This window comes from Onychostoma macrolepis, chromosome 19, assembly GCF_012432095.1.
Source record: "Onychostoma macrolepis isolate SWU-2019 chromosome 19, ASM1243209v1, whole genome shotgun sequence".
NCBI classification, from domain to species: domain Eukaryota; kingdom Metazoa; phylum Chordata; class Actinopteri; order Cypriniformes; family Cyprinidae; genus Onychostoma; species Onychostoma macrolepis.
The window spans coordinates 2,190,412-2,212,549 of record NC_081173.1 but is presented as its reverse complement, the minus strand read 5'-3'; the positions used below and the strand labels follow the sequence as shown (position 1 = coordinate 2,212,549).

General features: G+C 37.2%; 1 protein-coding gene across 2 annotated transcripts; it reads left to right on the top strand.

Moving 5' to 3' along the window:
• The first annotated feature begins 2,003 nt into the window (after positions 1-2,003).
• Positions 2,004-21,995, top strand: ube2e1 (ubiquitin-conjugating enzyme E2E 1). Of its 2 annotated transcripts, none has more exons than XM_058752886.1 (6): positions 2,004-2,218; positions 2,793-2,956; positions 4,687-4,737; positions 13,477-13,609; positions 16,627-16,774; positions 21,353-21,995. In XM_058752886.1, exons 2-6 carry the CDS (start codon positions 2,799-2,801, stop codon positions 21,448-21,450), a joined length of 588 nt encoding a protein of 195 aa, XP_058608869.1. In that variant the 5' UTR covers positions 2,004-2,218; positions 2,793-2,798; the 3' UTR covers positions 21,451-21,995. The 2 variants fall into 2 exon arrangements, with proteins under 2 accessions (XP_058608869.1, XP_058608870.1); XM_058752887.1 differs by having other exon boundaries at positions 2,218-2,342.
• The last annotated feature ends 143 nt before the right edge of the window (positions 21,996-22,138 follow it).

Genomic DNA, 22,138 nt, shown 5'->3' with positions numbered 1-22,138 from the left:
ATAATGAATAAACAGTATAATCTTTCAAAAGGGAAGTCAAGCTCTTCTGTATCTGTTGTTGATGGCACAGGCCGTGCGTCCAGCTTTACAGCTTCACTGGAGGCCAGGATAAATCAGGTTTGTTTGAACCACATTGTGCTTTGGGTACTGAATTATTGGCTGCTGGAAAAAAAAAAGTAATCAAATTACTAATTATTTAAAGTGAGTATCTAAAACTCTACACAAGTATGAAAGTGACCCATAATTCAGTACTGTATTTGTGTTTATGTGTCCTCCAATGTCTCTACAAGTTTTCTTGTTAGTGTGTAATTTATACTGAACATGTTCATTCATTTCTAAAAACACTTGGCAAACAGCTTTTACAGCAATTCGTATATGACCCTGGACCACAAAGCCATAAGGGTCAATTTTTTGAAACTGAGATTTAGACATCTGAAAGCTGAATAAATAAGCTAATATCCTAATGATTTTTGGCATAAAAGAAAAATCAGTAATTTTGTGCCATACAATGTATTGTTGGCTATTGCTACGAATATACCTGCACTCTCAGAAATAAAGGTACAAAAGCTATCACTGGGGCAGTACCTTTTCAAAAGTTTCAAAAAATTTTGGTACCTTAAAGATACATATTAGTACTTAAAGTGTACATATTTGAACTTAATAGGTACAAAACTGTACCTTTTGAAAAGGTACTGCCCCAGTGACAGCTTTTGTACCTTTATTTCTGAGAATGTGTGCTACTTACGACTGCTTTTGTGCTCCAGGGTCATAATGCATCAGTTATGCATAGAAAAGTCAGTGAGTTTACATGTGTATGTGAGATAAAAGTATTCTCTTGTCCTTAGGTGGTCAGTTAAGTATTTAACATTTTCTAGAAACATTTTACAGACGTGTCCTGAAAATATTAATGTAAATGACACTAAGTATTAGTATAAAATATTTAACTAGAATAAACAGCAGTTTATTCGCTCTCAGACTAGACAGATGTTCAACCGCTGGACATTACACAGTGGCATCTGTAACTTATAGCCTATATTTGTTTCATTTCATTCAGACAAGGATAGTAAAACCTAAACATTTTTACATTGTGGGGACTAGCCTGCGGTCCCCACGAGGGGAACAAATTGTAAAAATAGTAAATAATGTTTATCTGAAATTGTAACAGTGCAAACAGGTTTTCTGTAAGGGGTAGGTTTAGGTTTAGGGATAGAAAATATCGTTTGGTCTGTAAAAAAGTAATATAAGTCTATGGAAAGTCCCCACAATTCACAGAAACAAAGGTACGTTTGCGTTCTTGTGTGTGTGTGTGTGTGTGTGTGTGTGTGTGTGGACATCTTTGCTTTGTGTCAGAAAACTTCTGTTAGTCTTTTTCATCTTTATTTTTACTTTATTTTTTTCCACCTTTATTATTAATTAGCTTAATTATCAAATGTTACTCCGTTTATTGTATTGCATTTTATTGTATTGCACAGGCCTATGTTTAATTTATTGCGTAATATTACTCGTTTATTTGCTCTAATTTACACAGTACCTTTTTATTGTACACTAAGGTGCAGAAGTAATAATGATACACTTAAAAAAATGACATGGTTTTCCACATGCACGCTTATTTTTTATTATTATTATGCAATTATGTACATATTATTAATACAAACATATACATCTCACAACATTAATAGAAAGAAAAATTAAAAGGGAGAATAAAACAAAAACAAGTGCATGTACTTGGGTAACAAAAAATAAATAAAATAAAAATTAAATTAAAAAAATTAGATCTATGCCAGGGGGAAACCAAAACATTTAATTAACCAAATTAAAGTGGCATAATGCTTCATAGGTCTTTTTAGCTTTTCTGTTTCTAATATCGTGCAAAGTGGTACCACATGTACGCTTAAATGTAGGCAACACGCATAAATACATGTAAAACCTACTAAATAAAGTGGAAGAGTGGACGTGTAGCTACTAAACAGAGTGCAATGTGCATAATCACGTGAGATAACTGTTAATTGGTAGCATATGAAGCATTGCTCCGCATGTGTCTGTTAGCCGTCCAGAGAGGATCCAACTCTTCGAGGAGCGTTTGTGCTGATATTACGTGTTTGAGCGACGTTTGTGTACGCGCGCGCTGTGTGTGTGTGTGTGTGTGTGTGTCTGCAGCAGCAGCACTTCCGCTCTGAGAGACACGCGCGTCCACGGACACACACCGACACAAAGAGAGGTACACAAGCCTTCAGACCTTACAATATACCTCCTATTTTTTTATTATATTTCCCTCGGTGGTGCGTTAGGATGCCTTTGTTCTCGTCTGCACGCTAAAGCTCCGAAACATTTCTCCGTCGACGGTAAATGAAGACAACAACTGCGAGCCTACAGAGCTGACGACACATTTACCGTGTTTTTACCACATCCCTTCACCGCGTTTGTGGGATGGAGTGAAGTTTGAGTTTGTTGAACGCGACGTCGAGGCGTGTTTGTGCTCGGGTTAATCTCTTGTCATTGATCGCTTGTGAACGGATTCGGTTCGATCGGGATCGGCGTTACATTTGTGTAACGGATTGACGTTTAGAGCTGGTTTCACGGTTATTTCAAGCCGAAACGCGTAGTATTCACACGCTGTGTTGTTGATCTGGAGTTAAAGGTCAAATACATGGCTTGATACATCGCTTACATTGTTGCAGCCTTTGCGTCGTTACAGTTGAACGGTGTTACGTGCGTGCGTCGAAATGTTACGTTCACACAGTGTTTCACATCAGTTGTGTGTGTGTGTGTGTGTGTGTGTGTGTTTCTCATAGATCGGGATGTCGGATGAGGACTCTCGTGCCAGCTCTAGTTCATCCTCCTCTTCCTCCTCTTCCTCCACCCTTCAGCAGCAGGAGAAAGACACACCTGGGAAAAAGAGAGACAACAAAGCCAACATGAGCAAGACCTCCAAACTCCTCTCCACCAGCGCCAAGAGGTGAGCAGACACCGATCTGGGCTGCGCTTCCCAAAAGCATCGTAGACCCATTGGAACCAGTGGAGCTATGATCAACTTAGGCTTACCATGTTTTTGGGAAAAACAGCCCTGGGCCGTATCACAAAGCCAAGGCAGAGCCCAGTTAGTCAGCAGCGGTTTATACAAAGAAACTGGATTCAGACAGAATTCAATGGCACTGAAGCGCTGTGTGAAATTATTTAGCGAGTCTTAAAGACAAGCAAACAGGCTCTTTAATGACTACAGTTGAAATGAAAGCTGTGATTAAGAAAATTTAAGTAATTTTGTTCTTATAACTGCTCCATCAGACAAGGACCAAACTGTTTTTTGGGTGGTGTAGGTAGTAATGGTTCTTTTTATTTAAATTAATTTAAGAAATGAAAGGGAAAAAACAACAACCTAAAAAGCCATAGTTTATTGTAAAATCCACTTGAACTATTTGCAAAAAAAAAATCACACTTAATCGTATGCCTAATGTGTTGAAAACAGCTCTGGTAATGTTTCTTGTCACGTTCAATGAATTACATGATTTACTTAAAAGCCTAAATATTTTTGATTTGAAATTAAGAAATTTTGCTTTAAACAAAAAAAAGCGGAATAGTTTGCATCACTGGATATTACTGCTGGTCGTTTAAGATTTCCATTGTACACCGTTGACAAATATTAAATGTTTTGCTACCTACTTCACACTTTTCATTGTTAAATGTGACCCTGGACCACAAAAATTGAGTTTTGAATAAATAAGCTTTCCATTGATGTATGGTTTGTTATGAGGACAATATTTGGCGGAGATACAACTATTTGAAAATCTGGAATCTGAGGGAGCAAAAAAAAATCTAAATACTGAGAAAATCGCCTTTAAAGTTGTCCAAATGAAGTTTACAAAATATCTTCATGGAACATGATCTTTACTTAATATCCTAATGATTTTTGTCATAAAAGAAAAATCTATAATTTTGACCCATACAATGTATTTTTGGCTATTGCTACAAATATACCCCAGCGACTTGTGACTGGTTTTGTGGTCCAGGGTCAAATATTTGAAGCGTCTCACTGTAATTCATGCTCTGCTTCTGTAAACAGTAAAACCTTCGTTGATTTGATTGGTTATCACAGTCATTTTGATATTAACGAGCACTATCAGACTGCTGAAGGAGAACAAACTAAAAAATTCACTTGTAAAATGTTTTGTCATCCTAATAACACAGAGCGGTGCATCATGGAGTGCAGCATAAAGAATATAATGTACTGAAGGGAACAAAGTGGCCTTATCTTATTATTGGTGGTTACTGGCATGCCATCAGAGGGCATTTAACCTTTCATCAACCACAGAACCTCACACACAGGACTGTGGGATATCCTGCATTCGAAGACTGACCGAATGTTAGCAGGCAGGATGTTGCATTTGTAAACGCCTTCATGGCGTACTGTTATCTTGTCAGACCGTGTGTGTGTTTTTTTTTTTTTTTTTTTTTTGAGGTTTCGGACAGCAGCTTTCACTTTGAAAGAGCTAAACTCCAGAAATCATATTTGATATGATCAAATACACAACAAACATGCTCTTCTAGAATAATTTGGTACCTAGAAACGCTGTTTAGGTAAGCGGCTTGCCAGGTTTTGAGACGGCTGTTATTTGATTCCACAGTACTTTATCTAGATGTATTTGGATGTCAGAGTTCAGAGATGTTCATGGGAATCATGTCTTCTTTCAGGATTCAGAAAGAGCTGGCTGACATCATGTTGGACCCGCCACCAAACTGCAGGTGAGGAGATGCTTTCTGATATTCTCCGGTTGCATTAGTGGGTCTCAGTGTTTGGATGTTAAAGAAACAAACTGCATGTGGGATCTGCTGCCTTCAGCAAAAAGAGGTGCTGTCACATTAGCGAAATTTAGGTGTGATCTGCAGGCGAAAGTCAATAGTGTAGCTAAGATTGAAGCACATCTCACACAGAAGTCACTTTCAAACCACGCATCTTTCTGTTGGTGAAGGAGCTGAGTTTGTGTGACCAAAACTAGCAAAATCTGTGTAAGGAACCATTGAAGAGATTGCACGGATTCCTACTGAAATGGCTCAATTTTTCCCATGACATTTCACAGAGTAGTGTTAAACGTGACGGCGCTTTAACTCGGGTCTGGTTTGTAGCTGTGGCAGCTTATTTCTGCAGTTGGCATCAGTCTCATGTTGAAGTGACTTTACGCACCTATCAAAGCTGTTAGATCCCTATATAAACAAACCTTAAACATTTTAGATAAAAAATCAATTAGCTGGCATCATTGTAACATTTTACAAAAATACAGTTTGCTTTTTGACAATTTTATGAATCTCTTTATTAAAATGCTTTTTACACTGTAAAACATAACAATTTGAGAGAACGTAAAAGTTTGCTGAAGCTGGTTGCCTTAAACTTTTTTTTTTTAATTTTCTCAACTTTTTATGTTTTTACAGTGTATATGTGTCAATAAGCTTGCTCCAGGTATTATATGCCAATTAATAGTAAATCAGAATAGTAGAGGGATCACTACAAGAGGTGCAGCTACACAGAACTGTGCCTAAGAGAAAAACTGAATTCGTTCAATCCACATTTTCAGTTAAAGGGACACTGCTCTGGAACAGTTTGCCATTTGATCTGAAAATGCAAACAGAGTTGAACATCTTTCTTAGAAATATCAAAAAATGGTTCAAACAAAAACAGGTTTGTGAACATTGATGGTTGTACACGGTCTTAGATTTTTAAGTTTACTGTACTTTACATTCTTAATGTATTTTTTAAATTGTATTTTAAAAGACTAACCAGGGACTGGGGCAGCAAATTAGCCATTGGCTAGAAGCCTGTATGTAGAGCATCTGCAATGTTATTCTGCATCGTCCCTGTTAAATAAACAATTAAATAAATAAATAAATTCACAGAGGTCAAAGTGCGGCCGATGCTGCAGGATGGCAGTGTCGTGTTCTAGTTGACCTTTCTCAGCAGTCAGGGTTAAGCGTAAATAAACTCTTATTTTGTCTAAAATCAGAATATCAAGACACCGTGTTGTGTAAGTCACCGTGAGATGTGTGTGAATGGAGCTCCTGACCAACTCCAGAACGCCAGGATTTAATATGTTTGTGGGATCTAATTCTTCAGAAATGTAAAAATACTTCCTTTTGGCTGCAGTTGTCATATTTACGCATATGTGCATGATTGTAAATCTCTGTTGTATGGTGATATGATGTTGGCAGTATTGTAAATGCAGGTGCTGTTGTTTCGTTGATGGTTTGGGTAATGCAGTGGACGATTTCTAGTGTTTTGATACTAGTATGGATGGACATAAATGGTCATTACCTACAGCACACACAATAAGAGCTGCTTCATTGCTGTAAAACAATGAAAGACATTTGCTCGTTTTGTTTCCTACAACGAACGAACTGTAGGTAAATATCCAAAAAGAGATTTTTTTTCAGACTCTAAACAAGTTTACCAAACAAGCCAGGCTTATTTCAGTTAGTCTGACTTATTTTGAACCAAATGAATTGACAATAAAGGTCTTCGCACACCGAGTCCAAAATTTTCACATGTTAAAAAATAAATACAATCTCACGTTGTCAATCACGTTTACACACTGCCTCCGAAACTTTCGTCCGTCATAAAAAAATCAGGATCAGGTTCAATTTTCTGCATTTTTTTTTTTTTTTTTTATAGGAAAGGATGACGAATATGGAAAAAAAACTAAAAATGCATACGAAAATTTCAGGACCTTAAATCAGACTAACTGAAATAAACCTGGCTTATTGGGTAAACTTGTTTTATGAAACAGGCCCCAGCTCACAATCTAAAAATGAGCAAATAAATAAAATTGTTTCCTTAACAAAAAAAAAACGCGCTCATAAATGTCTCCTTGCAACCAGACAATCCATTTTTCTGTTTCATCTGCAGAAGTATCTAAGACACACAGTAAGCAGCTGCGTTTCATTGTTTCCATGGTTAGAAAGATGCCCTATAGAAAACCCTTTGAAGCAGATGAAATCTGATCAATTTTGACTCGATTGTTTGTCTGTTATTTGAAATATTTCCTTTTGTGGTTGACGTGTATGTGAAGATTGCGGTAAACCGTCCTGATGTCGCGTATGGTTATTGATCGAAGTCTCTGACCTCACTGATCTCATAAACTCAAACGAGCGATTATCGATGCGAGGCTTCATCAGCTTCATGTCCGTACACTGTCCCGTATGGATAGTGTTATGTGTTTTTTGTGACTGTATCTGAAGTCTTTGTGTAATTGTACCTGACTCAGAATTGCACAGCTGACAAACCTTGTCTTTAAAACCACTCGTCATCTTTAGCATCCGTTTATACACTTCAGCTCTTTCCTTCTCTCATGTGTCTGCATTTATTAGCTGCGTTCTCTGACTCGCTCTTTTATCTCGAGGCGTAAGAGTCGCATCTCTTCCCCTGCCATTGCGCCTCTCCCCCCGTGGTTCTTCTCTCTTATCTTCATTTATTAGCAGTGTTTGCTAAAGCCAAACACATGCTACACCACTAAGGCTTGTGTTTGGTTTCATATTTGAAGTCTTTGAGTAAAGCGGTCCAGGTTGTAGTCAACTCACAGCTACAGAGATGACACTCGTCTAGTGCGCACACTTGTGAGATGCTGCAACAGATTTTGAATTCATTTGAAAATTGATATTTGCCTGATGGGCAAGCAAGTCTGAGGTGGTTTGGCTTTTGTTAGGATGTTCTGGGTGGTCAAGTAAAGACCTGTTCACTCCAACACAAAATGCATTAAAATTCGGCCTGATTTTCGGCTCAAAGAAAGCAAATTCTCTCAGTAATTCTGTTAGGACACCAAACACAAAGTTTCTTAGTGTTTTTGACACCCACTTGTCACAGCCATGAAAGGAAATCAAACAGTATTTACATACTTTCAATCAGCCGTGCAGATTTCTGTATGCATCGTTTTATGCAACAGTAGTGGCTCTGGGCTTGTGACTAAAAGCGTGACTCTTATTGGCTGGCCAACTCTATTTGCAGTGCAATGGAAAAGAGATTAAAACATCAACAGCAGGAATAAAAAAATGTTCATTTAAATTCAATAACAATTGTTCATTTAAATTCTATATTGCACTGAATTAGGGCTGTCAAAATGGCTTAAAAACTAAATTCGAATTTTGTACTTAAATATGATCAATATTCAAATTTTACAGGGCATAATTTCAGTTGGGGTGTCTTCTCCTGAGGCCACAAGAGGGCGCACCGAGCAAAATATTACTAATGCACGTTTCTTCAAAGCAATAAAATAACACGTCTATCTTTGAAAAAAGTGCATAATGTTTAAAACCATATATATTTAAGTTGCTCAAACAAGTAGAAACAAAACAGCATCGTGTATGTTTATGTATAGTTTAATACAAGGACCGAAAACCAATCACAAAGAGTAGCCTACTATTTTCATTTAAAAACATGAGATGCAGTGGGATGGGGAAAAACCACCATAAATTCTTGAGACGTGTTTTTTAAAAGTTGAACTTGCATTAATTTTGCATGGCTTTTTAAACATACGGCGCTCTTGTGTGAGACGCGAGTGCAACTGTGATAGATGTCTCTTTAGAAATATGCATTCTGTGTGAACGGCTTGGTTACAGTTTCGCCGTAAGCAACATCATCTCCACACTGATGTTCTCTTTTTCCACAATATTTTGAATGAACAACATAGCAGCGCCACATCCAGTGGGTTCAACTGGATAGACTAAAAAAAAGCATTAAAATGCAACGACACCATGTAGGTGTCGTTGCATTTTAATGCTTTTTTTTTAGTCTATCCAGTTGAACCCACTTCATCGCATCTCGTGTGCCACTGATAAGGCTGCCTGACGCACACCTAAAATTCAAACACGGATTTTTATTGGATTTTTTTATTTTTTTTATTGTCCACTGAGTGAAAACCATAAATCCACTGGCATAGAAAAGCAATAGCACACCTCCTCTAAGCAAGCCACATGATTTGAGGTGTAATTCATATTTGTCATTAATCAAATAGTGTTTGCCTAGAGTCACTATAGTTGTTTAATGTGTTATTGGTCTAGTGTGTTTTTTTTGTTTGTTTTTTTTTCTGCTCCGACATCAGACCGCTGGCCTTCTCACATGAATGTGTGTGTGTTGTGTCTCAAGGCGAAAGGAAGTATTGTGAACACTTCAGAGGTTCCTGTGACCTTTGGTGTTGTCACAAGTATTATGAGTGTGTGTGCGTTTATAGATGATGTCTGAGATCGGAGATTGTTGCAGGACGAACAGAACCCGTTTGAGAGCTGCTGTGCTCGGGGGTTTCTCTTTAAACTGCATTAAAGAAAGCAGCTGCGTTACATCTGAAGACCCTGAGGAATGCTAATAACTCACTGTTACTTGTGAACTGAATTTAGGCCCTGGAGTTGTTTTCTGATCTCACTACTGGAGTATCTGACAGACTTGTGAAGCGATTCTCTCTAACACAATATTAAGCTGAGCCGGTCTTTGTATGATTGTCATGTTTGGTGATGATGTGAACACTTTGCAGTTGTCAATTTGAGTGTCAAGTGATTAATGGAAAAAGTGATGAAACAAAATTTTATTAGTTGATTGTGACTGCTTGGGTGCTTTTGATATAGAACATCACACATAAGCAGTGTGAAATAATATGGAGCGAAATAACGAGACAAAAGAGGCGTTATATATTTGTGGGGAACTAGAAATAACTGATAATACAGAACAATAGTGCAGCTAATTGTAAACAAGTCTAGAGAGAGCTGACTCTCACTCTTCTCTCTGAATGTGTTGCAGCTGCTCGTGGCAAATCTAGTTCCTTTGAACACAGCGCAAAGGTTTAAATATTAAAGCAACAAATTATCATCATTCAATATTGCTTTATCCAGTACAGCTAGTGAATTGTATCACTTTTAAATATTATTATTATTCTAGAGCATTTTAGCAGCATGGTTCAGTGTTGTGTGTTATCAGTGCTGAAGCTCTGCTTGCAGCTACACTCCTGCTGCACAGAATCACGCCGCTCGCACAGACGCTGTGAATGCTGTGACCTGCTAAAATGGGCACCAAAATAAATATGCACTGCATGTGGTGTAAAACCAGCTTACCATTTACGCAACAGTAATTTAACATGAAGCACAGTAGAATTGCAAGGCTTTTTGCTTGTAGAAAATGTCAAATTTGAATAATAACTAAAAAAAAAACAAGTGATGGAATGGTTTGTGTTTGTACCCATATCTACAGTTTAACACTTGTACACTCACGTGATCCTTCAGAAATCTTTCTAATATGCTTTCGGGATTCTTTGATGAATAGAAAGCTTGAAAGATTCATTTGAAATGGAAATATTTTGTAACAAATGTTTTTACGGTCTCTTTTGATCAATTTAAAACATTCTTGCTGAATAAAAGTATTAATTTCTTTAAAAAAAAAATCGTACTAGCCACAAACTTTTGAGCTGCAGTATTATAAATCATGCAGTGTAATAATTTAACAATTCAGTTAACAATCAATCCCCGCACACCTGACGGCAATAGATAGGTGCGTAGGAGAAAAATACCAAAAGGGTCAAAACTGAAAAACAAAGCAAATTCCGCACACTACCAATCTTTGTGTGGGATTTGCTTTGTTTTTCAGTAATTTAAAAATTGCTGAAATTCCCCCATTGCACTATTGTTTTCTATAAGTGAGAAGTGAGAATGAAGTCTTTAATCATAGCTTCAGCTCCTCTGAAATGACTCTGTGTCTAATGTGCATTGTGAGCTGTTTATCACTGGCTGTATGCAGAAAAGACCCCTGTGTTACTGAACTGAATAGCAGCAGCAGCAGTGTGACGGACCCCTGACACGTCCAAACACTGCGTGTGTTCAGACAGAGCCTCCTGTGTGCGCTTGTTCAGCGGTTGAGATGCTTCTGTTGTGAATAGGGATGTAACGATTCACTCACGATTTGATTTTCTCACAATTTGTTGAACAAAATGAGATTGAAAATTTAAAACAAACCCCAAATCAACTAAGCAAGTTACACAAATAAGAAATATCTTCATATAAACAAACTAAGGCTTTCCATTTAAAATGAGAGGCAACCACTGCATTTTAATAATCATCCAAACAAAGATGCAGCGTACGTGCAGCATGAGCAGTTTTTAATCTGAATTTGAGACTGTATAATTTTGAAGCAAAATCTGAATGGTCTGACTTTAGTTTTGTGAAACGATACTACATAAAACACATCTGAAGGAAACGTCAGACGAGCTGAATGAGACACAGGTTCACTCTCTGCCAGCAGGTGGTGCTTATGAACAACAATGATAGTGTTTCCTGGGTTACCGCTGTTATGAACACTACTTCATTATGCATAGTTCAGAGGCAAGATGAAAAGAAAACACCACGTAAACTTTTCTAAAGACAATCCGTTCCCCTCAGAGATGCATTCATGTAAACTCCTGTATCGCGATTTGTTTGGCATCTCAACCGATTTGAATCGTCACACATTTGAATACATTTTCAACCGGCTCGCGGTTAATCATTACATATCATGGGCCGGTTTGATACACTCATCTCATGGGTGTTGTGCTCAGACGCTGACACAGCAAGGGCTGGTGTCAGTCTTTGCTGCCAAGTACGCTCGCCCGAAAGGCGAGTTTGGTTACGGGAAAAGCTTGAGCCTAAATTTGCCTCCGATTATTTTTAGGATATATATTTAGGTCAGATTATTTGCGTTGCTCTGAAAACACAGATGGGCAGGTATGTTTGGCCAACTTTCATACAAGCAGTGAATGAAGTCCCTGCTGTGAAGTTTCAGATCTGTAATTTAACCTTTAAGTCTTTCAGCTGTGTTTTGCACCTGTGATGATATTCTTCTTGCTTGGTTCACTGTGTTCTGTGCTTGATTGTCTCTTATAAGAGATACTGTAAGCACATTCACAGTGTTATATAGCAACTCTGGTCTAAAACCACACCAATTACTGGCATTGATTAAACGGGCACTTCTTTATTCCTGCAAACAAGTACACTGCCTTTTTATTTTTCTATATATATATATATATATATATATAAGTCCTGACTTGCATGTTCCTTCTTGTTTGGGAAGCCTTTTTACATGGATATATGTAACAGTAGGGAAGAGATGTAGATGTCTTGCTGATGTTCTGCATGTTCATTTGGGAATCAAGTAGACGCAGTTAAATCCATAGTATACACAAGTTAATATTTCTATAGCTACAGCATTTTACCATATTTTCTTGATTTTTAACCTCACAGGACTTTGCTAGATGTATGTTATTTTCTGCAGTGTTGGGGAAAGTTACTTTTAAAAGTAATGCATTACAATATTGCGTTACTCCCTTAAAAGTAACCAATTGCCCTACTTGGTTACCTTTTATGGAGAGTTTACTTTTGCATTACTTTCTCTCATCTGAACTGGGCTTGCTTGTTTGCTATTAATATAAAAAAAAAGTTTTGGCAAATGTAAAAGCCCTTTCATACCAAAAGTGAATTGAATAAGCCTCAGGCTGGTGAAATGTAAAGTCACGCCTGTGCAGTAGAGGGCGAATACCGAAACTGTTTTTGTGCGAGTGAGATGAGTAAATGCATGTTCACATTTAGTCTCTAGATCATGTTCTCACAGTGCACACAACGCCTCTGCACTTACTCCTGATTTCTCTCAACATGAGGACAGGAGAGCTGTCAGTCAATACATGGAAAATATATTATATTACCTGAAGTTAATAGTAACTGAAGTTACTTATTTGTAAAATGTACTAGTCACCTGAAAAAAGTAATCTGATTAACTTGTAATGCCTTACCCCCAACACTGCGTGTCTGACAGTATAGAGGGAAGTAACAGTCATTTGAGGACACGAATGCTTTCCCCTGATTATTGTCTGCGGTGTAGCTCTTGTCATCCAGCAGCTTGCTTCCTCTTTGTGTTTGTGTAAGTGGTTCAAGCCAAAGCTTTCAGAAATAATGCATTGTTTCTCCACTCTGTCATACAGATCTGTGGATGATTTTGAGCTATTTCATTCACATGAACTGCTTGGAGGTATAACAGTTACTCAGTCTTATCAGTGTGTGTGTGTGTGCATGGATGATGTCCTTTTACATTTCAGCTGTGAAATGATTATCTTAACAGCACTTCAAGACACATTTAATACTGATTTAAAGGAATAGTTCATCCAAAAATGAAAATTTTCATAATTTACTTGCCATAAGTTGTTCCAAACCTGTATGAATTTCTTTGTTCTGCTGAACACAAAGGATATGATATGGAAAATACTGATAGTTTTAATTTTTTGGGCTGAATTATTCCTTTGACTGTTCTTAACAGTACATCTTTTTATACCCTGCCTTTTATAAATAATTTATCGCCAGTAAGATTAGCTACACCTCTTCAACTTACAAGGTCATATCGGGTTAAATAGAAATGTATTGTATCTTCTGCTGATTTAAATCACTTCTGTGGTGTTTGTTCGGAGTAATAACGATCCTCTCTGTTTTTGTTGTCAGTGCGGGTCCTAAGGGAGACAACATCTACGAGTGGAGGTCCACTATCCTGGGTCCTCCAGGTTCAGTGTATGAGGGAGGAGTGTTCTTCCTGGACATCGCTTTCACTCCAGACTACCCCTTCAAACCACCCAAGGTCAGAGCTGGCTTTCTGATAGTCACAGTTAGTATGTGTGGGATGGACAGCCATGTTCACTTATAAACTACCATTCAAAGGTTCGGCGTACTTAAGATTTAGTTTTAAAGAAATTAATACTTTTATTAAGCAAGGAGGCATTAAATCGATCAAAAGTGAAGACATTTAGAATGTTACGATTAAGATTCTGTTTCAAATAAATGCTGTCCTTTTGAATGTTTGATTAATCTAAAATTACTCCGTATTAGAGGTCGACCGATTCATCGGTTTTGCCGATTAATCGGCACCGATAGTTGATTGCCACAACTATCGGTTATCGGCAAAAATCCATGCCGATAGTTTTCCGGTTTGCAACCGTTGCCGGAATGGCTGAGAAGGGTCCGCTGCCATTATACAGTACGAGAGCGGCCTCTAGAGGCGGAAATCACGGACAGCATGTGTTGTTTATTTTAAAACGTGACACTGTGCACTGCACAGGGCGGGAAACTCCAGACGCGCATTTAAATGCAGCCGACAGAAAAGCCTGCCGCGGAACAGAGCGCCATTCACATAGTTTTCTATTAAATTACATTATATTTGTCCCAAATCGTTGTGAATATATGACTTCACCCTAGGCTATAAATTATGTATTGTGCATTTTTCAGCAAAACGTTTGTCTTTCTGTGGCTCTAATAAAGTCGGTATGCTTCATGTAGAGAGCTGTAATAGATCGCGCGTTCTCTTTCCACTTTTTTAAACACATAACTTCAAACTCATTTATGCCACATTGTTCATTCCTGAAGCAAACGTATGTCCGTTTGGTGATTTAAATAAATTGTTTTAGACCGCCACTTGATTTGAACGCAAAGCGTCTGGTGTGTGTGTGAGAGATACCTCTGAGTTCTCCTAGACGCAGCGCTGCGCGACTAACTTTTTTTTTTTTTTTTTTTTGATTAGATAATTATCAAGTGTTAAAAAATAGAAGCAAATAAAGTGTGAGTACACATACAATATCCATATGTATGTAATTTTAATGCTATGGCCTTGTGTAGATATTTAAACATGGCCATCTTTAAGCATGACTGTTGAAATTAAATGGTAACATTTAACAAAAGTCCATTCGTAGCATTAATGAAAACTGTAGAAGTATTGTTCCTTGTTAGTGTTTTCATTTCAACATTCACTATTAGCTACTAATAGGCTATATTTTTACATTTTAAAGTTTCTTCTTTTAACATTAGCAAATTATGAAATAACTTTAATGATCAATATAGTAAATATTAATATTTTTATTCATTTACAAAGTATGGTTCAGTACTGTTGCTGCTTTTTTTTTTTTTTTTTTTTTTAAATAGTAAAGCACTAGCTCTCTTTCAGTATCCATTTTGAAAACTATCGGTTGATTAATCGGCATCGGCCAGTGTGGTCCAACCTAGCTATCGGTATCGGTAAAATCCACTATCGGTCGACCTCTACTCTGTATTGTTTTCCACAAAAATTGATAAATCAATTGACATTGATAATAAGAAGTAATGTTTCTTAAGTAGCAAATCAGCATATCAGAATGATTTCTGAAGGATCATGTGACACTGAAGACTGGAGTAATGATGCTGAAAATTCAGCTGCGCATCACAGGAATAAATTACGTTTTAACATACATTCACATAGAAAGTAGCCGTTTTAAATTTTAATAATTATTTCACTTTCTATAATGACTACGATATTGATACTTTCATTTTTGGTACTTGCAGATGGCAATTATTGATACCTGTATTTTCATTGCTTTTGTCATTTTTAGAAATGGTAAAGAAATCAAAAGAATATGAATAACAGTTGGTCTAATTGGTAACACTTTAGTATAGGGACCAGCTCTCATTATTAACTAGTTGCTTATTAGCATGCCTATTATTAAAACATCAGCTGTTTATTAGTAGTTATAAAGCACATATTCTGCATGACCATATTCTACACAATACCTAAACTTAACTAACTATTCATTAGCAGCAAATTAGGAGTTTGAGGCAAAGTCAGTTAATGGTTTAATAGTGAGAATTGGACGTTAAAATAATGAGCATCTAATTTGTTCTCTCTTTTTCGTCCTTTTCACACCTGGAAAAAATGCACAAGCTTCTGTTACTTTCACTGTTCATTCTGTTGCTTAGTCATGTGTTATCATTCGTTTAATTTTACCGCACACAACACACAAGTTCAGTACAGGACCGATACCGGTATTCCTAGTTATATAAATATACTTCATACCAGGTGTGGCACTCAGATTGCCCTGTTCGTGCAACAGCTGATGGAAATACTTTTATAACCATGGTGACAGTTAACAATAGTGAGTATAAAACCTTTGTATCATGCCTTTTAAGAATTGAAGTATTATAATATGGGTAGTTTTGACTAAATGCTGAGTGAATGAGCCCTGTTGAAAGCTGCTGTCAGATGCATATAAACACACACCTAAACTACACATTCAGTATCTTGTGTTGTCTTGTGTAACTGTTTTACATTCCAGGACAGACTCATTATGAATATGTGGTGAAAAGAAAAACAACTGGCTCTTTTTTCTATACTAAAGTGACTCGCTCTCAAAATTAGGTTGTGACTCGTGTAATCTTTCAGATTTCAGATCAGATCGCTTTGATTTATAAAATGGTTCAACCACCAAATTAATGAATTTTACAATTGTTTTTTTAAAAAAACTATTGTAATTAGATGAGCTGAGGCTTTTCAGTGTTCAGTTGAGTTATCTTTCAATGTTTGTTTGATCTTGTGAAATAGATGGTAGAGCTTCTGTCCATGACAGACAAGAAACAGGGCTGTTAAGAAGAAAGTGAGGCGTTGTGCAAATTATGATAAGAAAAGCCTCTGGTTTAGGACCGAACGAGCATAGAGCAATCAGTTTGCCAATAAACAAGGTGGAATAAGAGTAACTAACTACTTAAAGTACAAAGACTACCTCAACATCTGTGTTAATGGACACAAGAGCTTCTTAAGACTTTTCTAACGACTCTTGCTCTGTTGTTGTGTGTCAGGTGACGTTTCGCACGAGGATCTATCACTGCAACATCAACAGTCAGGGTGTGATCTGTCTGGACATCCTGAAGGACAACTGGAGTCCGGCGCTCACCATCTCCAAAGTGCTGCTGTCCATCTGCTCTCTCCTCACAGACTGTAACCCTGGTAAGACGCTGGTCTGATCGAGCCGGTCGAGGGCTGGAGCTCCAGTGTTGGTCAGTATGCTGGAGCTCCACCTGTGTGACCGAGACGACAGCAGAGCAGTTACAGGTGTGGGCATCGATACAGCCGCTTCATGCCCATGTATGAAACTGCGCACAACTTTGTTCATCTCGTGGCTGAGCTATTTGATTTCTTTATATGGAAAAAGGTCGTAAAAAGGCGACGACTTTCTCGCATGCTGAGCCTTGAATGCATGTGCTTACTGTGTTTTGCAGAAAATAAGTTGCACCTAAGGTTACGTTTACACTAGTGCGTTTTCAATTGTTGTACCCATAGATGTGTATAGATAGATAGATAGATTCCCCATTCAACCGCTCCAAGGCTGCGTTTACACTGCAAGTCTTAATGCACAAATACGATCTTTTGACCATATCTGATTTTTTTGGCCTGTCTGTTTACACGACAGGTATCCGATATCTGTGTTTACATTAATTCCCGCCCAAAAGGATTGTCTGCAGTGATCGCTTTACTATGCACATGGTAGACCCTCGGGTTTTAAATGGCCGTGCTATTAAAATTATTTATATAATTCACGTCGAATGGCTTGGCCTATTATTTGCCAGCATGAACAATGGCTGTCATGGATGTTTTGCAGCACAAAATCTGACTGAACGGATAAAGACCGGAAAATAACGGTAATTTTAATTTGTTAGACTATTTTATCTACTGCTCGTTAGAGGTAGAATTCTCTAGTGAAATAAAGATGATATTTGTTGAAATTAATTTGAATTAACGAGAGAGCGAGCACACGAACGAATGTGCAATTTCTTACCTATAAAATGTTCCATTTCAATAAAATTAAAAATCATTAAAAATCTTTGAGCAAACGTGTCGCCCTCGCATTGGGAGTTCTGTGGAGAATCGGATATAATGTGTGTTTAGATGTAGGTCGGATGTTTTGTGCCAGTGTAAACACAGCCAAGACACGTAGATGTGTCCGTAATCTAAATAATAGGAATCTACCTGTACATTATCTATGGTTGTACCTGCATTGAATGGTCATGTGACATGCATTTTCGTTGTGTAGTGTAGATGAGGATCGTTTTCATTTTAAAAGAGCGTTTTAGTGAAAAACATTGATTTCTCGATTTTAATAGATTCTCTTTTTTTACAAAACAATATTGATTATTTAATCCCAAGAAACAATTAGTCTAGCCTGTTTTCAGTTAATAAACAGAACATTGTAGCGCACATCCCATCCAATAAATCGCAAAAATCGCAGTTTCAGCGCGAAATAAACATGAATGAACATCTGAAGGCATGTTAAAAGAAAGGGTACAATTTACTGAAATCCGTATCCTGTCTCATGCAATCACTCAATTAATCAGTGTTTCAAACGTGGAAAAATGTTAATTTAATGTTAATAATATAAATTACCAGCTTGTAAACTATTTCACGTAACGTCACATTTACCTCAGAAAAAACATATTTGGTGACCATAAACTCATTAGTCAGCTAGAAAATGTAACTCTAGAGGAGAATTTTGCTAAATATATGCACCATATAGCATATTAAATATCGAAGAACAGTAAAAAATAATGAATGTTTGAATAAATATATTTCTTTCAAAAAATGAATTTGATTAGAAATATAATTGTGTAATTTAAAGTTACAGTTAGTATCTTATACATGATATTATAAAAACTTAATTAGCTAATTTATATACAAACACTTAAATTACACTCAATTTTAACCTTCAATATTATTGTAATGTAGTATCAACTGACTCTAATGTATATTTTACAGCATTAGTCGAGTTTTTTTTTTTTTTTTCTAGAGAAAATTTGCCATGTATTGTACCTGATATATATCCAAAATAATCGATATTGAATCTTAATCGAATCGCAAGCTTATGAAGCATAATCTAATTGAATGGTGAAATTTGTGTCAAAACCCTGCCCTAGCCATCATACACTTACCCATTTTGTAAATAGTCACAGAGGAAAAACTGGGCAGCATAAACGATTGAGGATCACACACTTCCAGACTTCGTTCCGGTCACTACAAACTCACGCAGATACGAATTAAAACGGTATGTGTTCAACTCTGTCAACTCTAATCTGCAGATTGGCTCTCAACTTGTCTAGACTGTAAATCGGCTCAAAAATCTGAGCAAAAGTCATGTAGTGTATTCCAGCCTTAAGTCACATTAGTGTAAAATACTAGTAAATGAAATGTTTACAGACAATGTTTTTTTGTTAGTTCCCTTTACTCCACAACAAATGCTTCAACTTTAACGGTATTCTGAACAGAACAGGAATGAAAGAAATTACCATAAAACAGATTGTTCTGGCATTCATTTTAAACTACATTCATTAAAAAAAACAGCAAGCCTAAACCAATTTATTGAAAGTGAAAGTACTGTGTTGTGGGAAATGTGCTATCAAATGAAACTTGGGCTCACATACCTCTCTGGTTTGGCACAGATCAACATTTTGCACGCTTTGCATATTTCGCATGACTGTAATCGCATTATGTAAGTTACAGCATGGTTCACATGAGAAAGAAATGCAACTTATATTCTGGAAAATACATTTCATTCATTGCTGAAAAGGGTTGCTTCAAATTCAGTGCATTTAATATGGATATTCACCCAATAGTGTTTTTGTGATATTTTTTTATTTTTATTATTGTGTATTTAACTTCGAAACAGTGCTAGTGCAGCAGGCTAACACTACTGGAATCAGCTGTGAGTGTTAGCGCAGGTGTTTCTTATGCTGCACATAGGCACAAAGTATACTTGGTATACAGCTGAACAAAGCCTTGACGTATACGCCATTTGATCGTTTGCTCCATCAGGCGATTTCTCACACGCACACAAGAAAGTTTAATCGTCTCTTTCTCTCTTGAAGTTATAACGATACCTTATAACTTTGTGCTCGTTTAAATTAGAGTTGCCCCTCACACAGCATCTCTAGTAGTTTGTTGTACCGTCTCAAGCAGTGTCTCACTAAACTCTGAGATTTCTATGGACACTGCAACTGTTGTAATAACGTCACCCTGCTGCATCTTTTTAAAAATTAAACACAATGTATACAAAAACATACACCACTACTCCATCTAGTACACTTTAGTGCAACAGTGCAATCCTGCAGATTTAAAGTTTTTAATTCATCCAAGAGGTTACAACATGACATCGATCTTTTATTGGTCATGTGATACAACAAGCTTGCCTTTTTTGCTTCAAACATTTGCGTGCGCTTGAATTAAAGTCAGTGGAACAAAAAGTAGCTGATGAAGCGTGTACACTTGAAAACTGAAGTATATATTGCGCTCTATAGATGCTGCCTATGAAGAGTGTTTCAAATCAATTCCGTTCAGTCACTTCAAGTTCCTTTTTAGTGACAGACCTAAGTGCACTCCAGTGTCTATGCGTATGCTGAGGTATGCGTACAGTGTGTGACAAACATTATCATGAGCACAGTACACATGCAGCCTGATTTTTCATATCTGCACATACAGTGTACTTTGGGTTTTAAAGGGGTCATGAACTGCCTGTTGTTTATTTTTTTTAATTTTGTACTGCTCTCTGAAGTCCACTTTTATTATAAAAGATTTTTCCATCAAAAAATCATCAATTTAGAAGTAATTGGCTATTTTATGTCCTGTTTTCAACCGCCCTCATCAGATCGCTGTGTTTGAATAGATTGTAGACTCGGAAGGAATTGCTTCTATGATTGGCTAATAGTTGTGTATATTTGACAGCGATATTCCTCATAGATGGACGCTGATGTGATTTAGGTCAAAACCATGAATACATATCAAACAATCTGTAAGACTAGACAAAGCAATAGTGATCGCGTAATAAAAACAGTTACTCATACTTGTGTGTTGTGACATTACTGTCAGATCAAATATATTCGGCACAGCATCGTCTTTTAGTTTCAATCTTTCTGAAAATCCGGTGTCAAATTGTGGCTTGTTTGTAAACAAATCTGTGGTAAAATGAAGTGAACAAAGGACTGAGTTCTTACTGACGCGGTCTGGATCTTCATTACAAATAAAGTTCATCCACTCTTTTCTAATGTTAAGATCAGAAGGAAGGCAATGCAAAGAACTTGGCACTAATACAGCGTCTTGTTGTCTTCGTAGCATCGTTATCGTTAGCTTTCTGTGTAGACCTGCGCTTTCACCTCTCTCGTAAACACTACATGCTCAAATCAGTGGGCGGGGCTAAATAGGCAGGGATGTAGAATTGGGGGGCGGGGCTAAATAGGCAGTGATGTTGAAGCAGGCGTTGATGATCTTCTGTGGAGGCGGTGCTTATCCACACTATTACATCATAGAATAGAGCATTCCACAAGCTGTTGTTTTGTCAGACTGCCTTCAATATAAACTGTTTTTAGACTAATGAGAGAGTTTTGATACTTTTGATGTTTTTATAGTACAGTGATCTCTTATGTGAGAAGATCAAGGGATTTTTGGTTTCTCAGTTCATGACCCCTTTAACTTTGTGTCTGTGTTGACTGTAGATAGCTGATTGTGTTTTTAACCTGGTGAATCGTGTGTCGTCTTCTGCAGCTGATCCTCTGGTAGGAAGCATCGCCACGCAGTACACAACCAACAGACCTGAGCACGACAGGATAGCCAAACAGTGGACCAAACGCTACGCCACATAATTCCTCCGGCCGCGAAGCGCCGCAGCCTGCCGGACGTCTGTGGGGTGGGGTGGGAGCTGTGGGAGGAAATGGGGGGGGGGGGGGATGGGTATCCATAGGGTAGAGATACAGGGTGGATTTTATGATGGAATTTAAATTCCCATTTCAATTGTTTTCTTTCCCTGCATATATTTTTTTGTTGTTGTTGTGTTTGTTTCCCTTGGCTCAAGTAGCATCATGATTTGACAAAAATGGATCTTAATGTGTGTTTTCTTTGCCTTCCTGTTGTAAATTGGTTTTATTTGGAGCTTCCTCATTCTTGTCAAATGAAGTCACAGCATGAGCCTATGGCAGGATTGTTCCATGTATGTATTTCCCCACCAATATTAAAGTTGACGTTGGTGTACAGAGTCGTGCCGTATCTTTCAATGCAAGCATTCAGAGGGAATATTTCTGGTAAAAGCCTGTCAGGAACATCTTAAGAAAAAATATTAAGTACTTTTCTGCTTTGTGAAATCTCATTCTCATTACAGTAATGCAAATAAAAAATTAATGTATACATCACAGTAGTATTTGTTTTGCTGTTTTAATTTATTAAATTTATTTTCTTATTCATTACAGTAAGCAGAATTGCAGTGGAGGTGTGTGAAATCACGAGGCTTTGTTTTTTTTTGTTTTTTTTTTTTAAATGAAAAGATTTGTGAGAAAA

Coding starts and splice junctions, on each gene's coding strand:
- ube2e1 (XM_058752886.1), top strand. CDS start 2,799: ATGTCGGATGAGGACTCTCGTGCCAGCTCTAGTTCATCCTCCTCTTCC. Junction 4,738..13,476: donor GACCCGCCACCAAACTGCAG/GTGAGGAGATGC, acceptor TTTTGTTGTCAG/TGCGGGTCCTAAGGGAGACA. Junction 13,610..16,626: donor ACCCCTTCAAACCACCCAAG/GTCAGAGCTGGC, acceptor GTTGTGTGTCAG/GTGACGTTTCGCACGAGGAT.